The sequence below is a fragment of the Lactuca sativa genome, chromosome 8, assembly GCF_002870075.4.
Source record: "Lactuca sativa cultivar Salinas chromosome 8, Lsat_Salinas_v11, whole genome shotgun sequence".
Lineage (NCBI taxonomy): Eukaryota > Viridiplantae > Streptophyta > Magnoliopsida > Asterales > Asteraceae > Lactuca > Lactuca sativa.
Genome location: NC_056630.2, coordinates 29,043,084 through 29,046,450, shown reverse-complemented (window position 1 = coordinate 29,046,450; position 3,367 = coordinate 29,043,084). Strand labels below are relative to the sequence as shown.

General features: G+C 35.9%; 1 protein-coding gene across 1 annotated transcript; it reads right to left on the bottom strand.

Moving 5' to 3' along the window:
* Nucleotides 1–358: 358 nt before the first annotated feature.
* On the bottom strand, nucleotides 359–984 carry LOC111911137 (histone H2B.3). Its single transcript, XM_023906926.3, has one exon. It carries the CDS (start codon nucleotides 903–905, stop codon nucleotides 480–482), a length of 426 nt encoding a protein of 141 aa, XP_023762694.1. The 5' UTR covers nucleotides 906–984; the 3' UTR covers nucleotides 359–479.
* Between the last annotated feature and the right edge of the window lie 2,383 nt (nucleotides 985–3,367).

Sequence of the window (3,367 nt, the reverse complement as noted above, 5' to 3'; positions counted from 1 at the left end):
GTTTATAACAAAAGTTTTTCGATTTCCGTTTTTTTACAAAAATTAACATTTAGACATCTACAAACGATCGTATCACCGGATTCTTCAGAGAAAAACTGGTCGACAACATATTTAAAATAATCGAAGTTTCATCTCCCAAGTGTTGCTGTGAATGAAAACTAGAAAAACGATACAAATTTGTTGAAGCTTTCAACTGGATCGTCTCAGGCATAAACACAAACACTGTTGGAAGTGAAAACTAATTGATACAAAACACTAACAAAATAGATATCAACGAACAATATCATCCTAATTTCATTTCAGACAAACAAACCAATCAAAAGTAAATATAATATGGCCGATTAAACAAAGCCTTCCATTGCCGAAACAAGATAGTTTCATTTCAATTCAAGAACTTTTCCACTACAAAGTACTTACATCATAGATCACAAAAACAAACAAAAACCATGTTGCAATAGCTACCAACAGATCAAGACAATCTAACCGCTAGTGAACTTTGTCACAGCCTTGGTACCTTCAGACACAGCATGCTTAGCCAACTCCCCAGGAAGTACAAGTCTGACTGCAGTTTGAATCTCCCTCGAAGAAAGAGTGTGCTTCTTGTTGTACCTTGCAAGCTTAGATGCCTCCTGAGCGAGCTTCTCGAAAATGTCGTTGATGAATGAGTTCATGATGCCCATTGCCTTACTAGAGATACCAATGTCAGGGTGAACCTGCTTCAAAACCTTAAAGATGTAGATCTTGTAGGTCTCGACTGATTTCTTGTGTCTCTTCTTCTTCTTATCTGCTGCCGATGCGTCTTTTGGGAGTTTCTTCTCTGCCTTAGGCTTCTTCTCTGCTGGTACCTTCTCAGCTGGAGTCTTTTCCGCCACTGGTTTCTTTCCGGCAGCTGCCTTTGGTGCCATTGCTAATGTTAGAGTTGAAGTGAAAATGGAAATCGAGAGGATGTGTTTGTATAAGAGGAATACGAAAGCTTGGATGTGTTTGTTGATGCGTTGGGGATGTGTTTATATAGGCTGTGTAAAACTGATCTTATTGGTTGGATTAGACTGACGCGGATCGTGTTTAGTGGCCGTTGGTTTTTAGAGTGCGATTGAACGGTGGATGTAGCGGATCTCGAAATTTTTAAGGAGGTTTCAATTTCTGGCGGTAAAATCTTTCTAGAACTTAAATTGGATTGAAATTCAAATCTTTTAAACATATGCGGTGATTATGGGTTCGAAGCATCTACTCCATCAAGTTTTTTTTATATTTGTTGGTTTACGCTTTTCGAATAAATTTACATTCATTATTTGAATATAAACATTATAATAGAATATTTAAAAAAAAATTGTCATGTTATATTTTTTTCACTAGGCTCGTCATCCAAATGAATATGTTTTAAGATATATATCAAAAAAATATTTACATCATATTAATTTAAGCCTCCGTAATTTTTTAACTTTCAACAAATTACTAATTGTTCTCTTGAATAAAAATTGAGGAGTGGGAAGAGAAATAAGGGGAAGGAAAGGAGTGAAGTATATGGAAGGAGAATGTGGAAAAGATAAATGTGTTCTCGAGTTTAAGGGGGAGTGGGAATAAATTTTGTTGTCAGATGACGCTTTCACCCCTAGTTAGGGTTCATCAGCTTCGTCGGAGGGAGAAGACGAAGGAGAGAATACGTCGATAGTAAAGACAGAGATAAGTGAAAAAATAATTTTAGACCCACAATTTTGAATCAAAGTATCAAAACATTATTTACAAATCATAATAAGTCAGAGTATCGATCAACATAAACCGTGGGATGATGTGTATAGTTACGCCTTCGTTTTCCTCCGCTTATCGGAAGTACCTGAAACATTGAAATCCAAACTGTAAGCCAAATTTTCACGAGCTTCCCAAAATTCCCACACCACACACAAATACATATACAATACAAGCATGCATACAAGGTTTGTTGGTCCTTTACCTAACCCAACCATATTGGGTTTGTTGGTTTACAACACCGAGCAGTAAAACCTCAACTCCACCATCCACGGTTTGTTGGCACATGGCGTCAACCCAATAATCCAGGTTTGTTGGCACGTGGCCTCAACCTTACCATATCGGGTTTCTTAACCTCCAATCTCAACCCAGCCATATTAGGTTTGTTGGCACGTGGCCTCAACCTAACCATCTACATGTCGATATATACACAGACAAATCACACATATAACTATCATAGCAATCCTACATCTTATGATATATAAATTCAATAAATGGGTCGACTTTGGTGCCTTGTACTCGTCGACATAGTGAGAGAACTCACCTCACAATCAAAAGGATGACTGCACAGATCTCCGCTACTCACACCGACTCTACCGCTCGCTTAAACAATAAACGGTGACCCAATTACATACTGATAATCCAAAATACTCAAAAAGCCCCCAAGACCAAATTTTGTCAAAAAGCCAACGTTCAAACTTGGCCAACACAGACCAAGTACGCTCAACGTACTCGGCACGTACGCTCGACATACTCACAATCTAAATCGGGCCTCATGCAGCGTACGCTCAACGATAAGTCGGTTTTACATAAAAACTGATATGGAAAACCAACAAACTGAACCCAACAGTTTAGATATTGGATTGGGTTCTAACTTTTTGAAAATCGATAAGTCGGTTTTACATAAAAACCGACTTATAACGACCCATGCTTACCTCTACCATTATCTTCTTTGTACACCATATCTTTCTGCCGAACACCTACTAAGCTAAATATATTATAGTTGCAAATGAAAATTATGTAAGAGGAAGATAGTGGTTAAATTTCTTAAAAATTTGGAAGCAAATCAAGTTACGAATTGAATGTTAAGAACTTTGGACGATTACAATGCATATATAATTCAAGAGCAATGTAGTATGGTGAGTTTGAGTACCTAATACTTATATATCTTATTGGGTATATTCACTTTTCGTGTATATATATATATATATATATATATATATATATATATATATATATATATATATATATATATATGTATATGTATATGATCGGATGAGGACTCAAGAATTAGTGAGGAATGTGAGGACAAATATTTGCGTATGACATAAAGAAATAGATGGATGAGATTTTATTTTATTTATCGTCAAAATATTGCGATATGATATGAAAAATTTAAATTATGTGCGGAAGTTTGCAAATTCCGAAGAAAAAAAATTAAATGTTTGGAGGGTTAAATATAAAAAAGAAAAAAAAAAAAAAGGTCAAAAATCGGACCCCGATCAAGCCTCACGGGCCTTTCACACCTCTAATATAAATGCATATCTATATATTCACCAACTTATAATTATTATCCACGTTCATAAATCGTGTGCCCCTTCAGATTCCATTATTCGTTTCA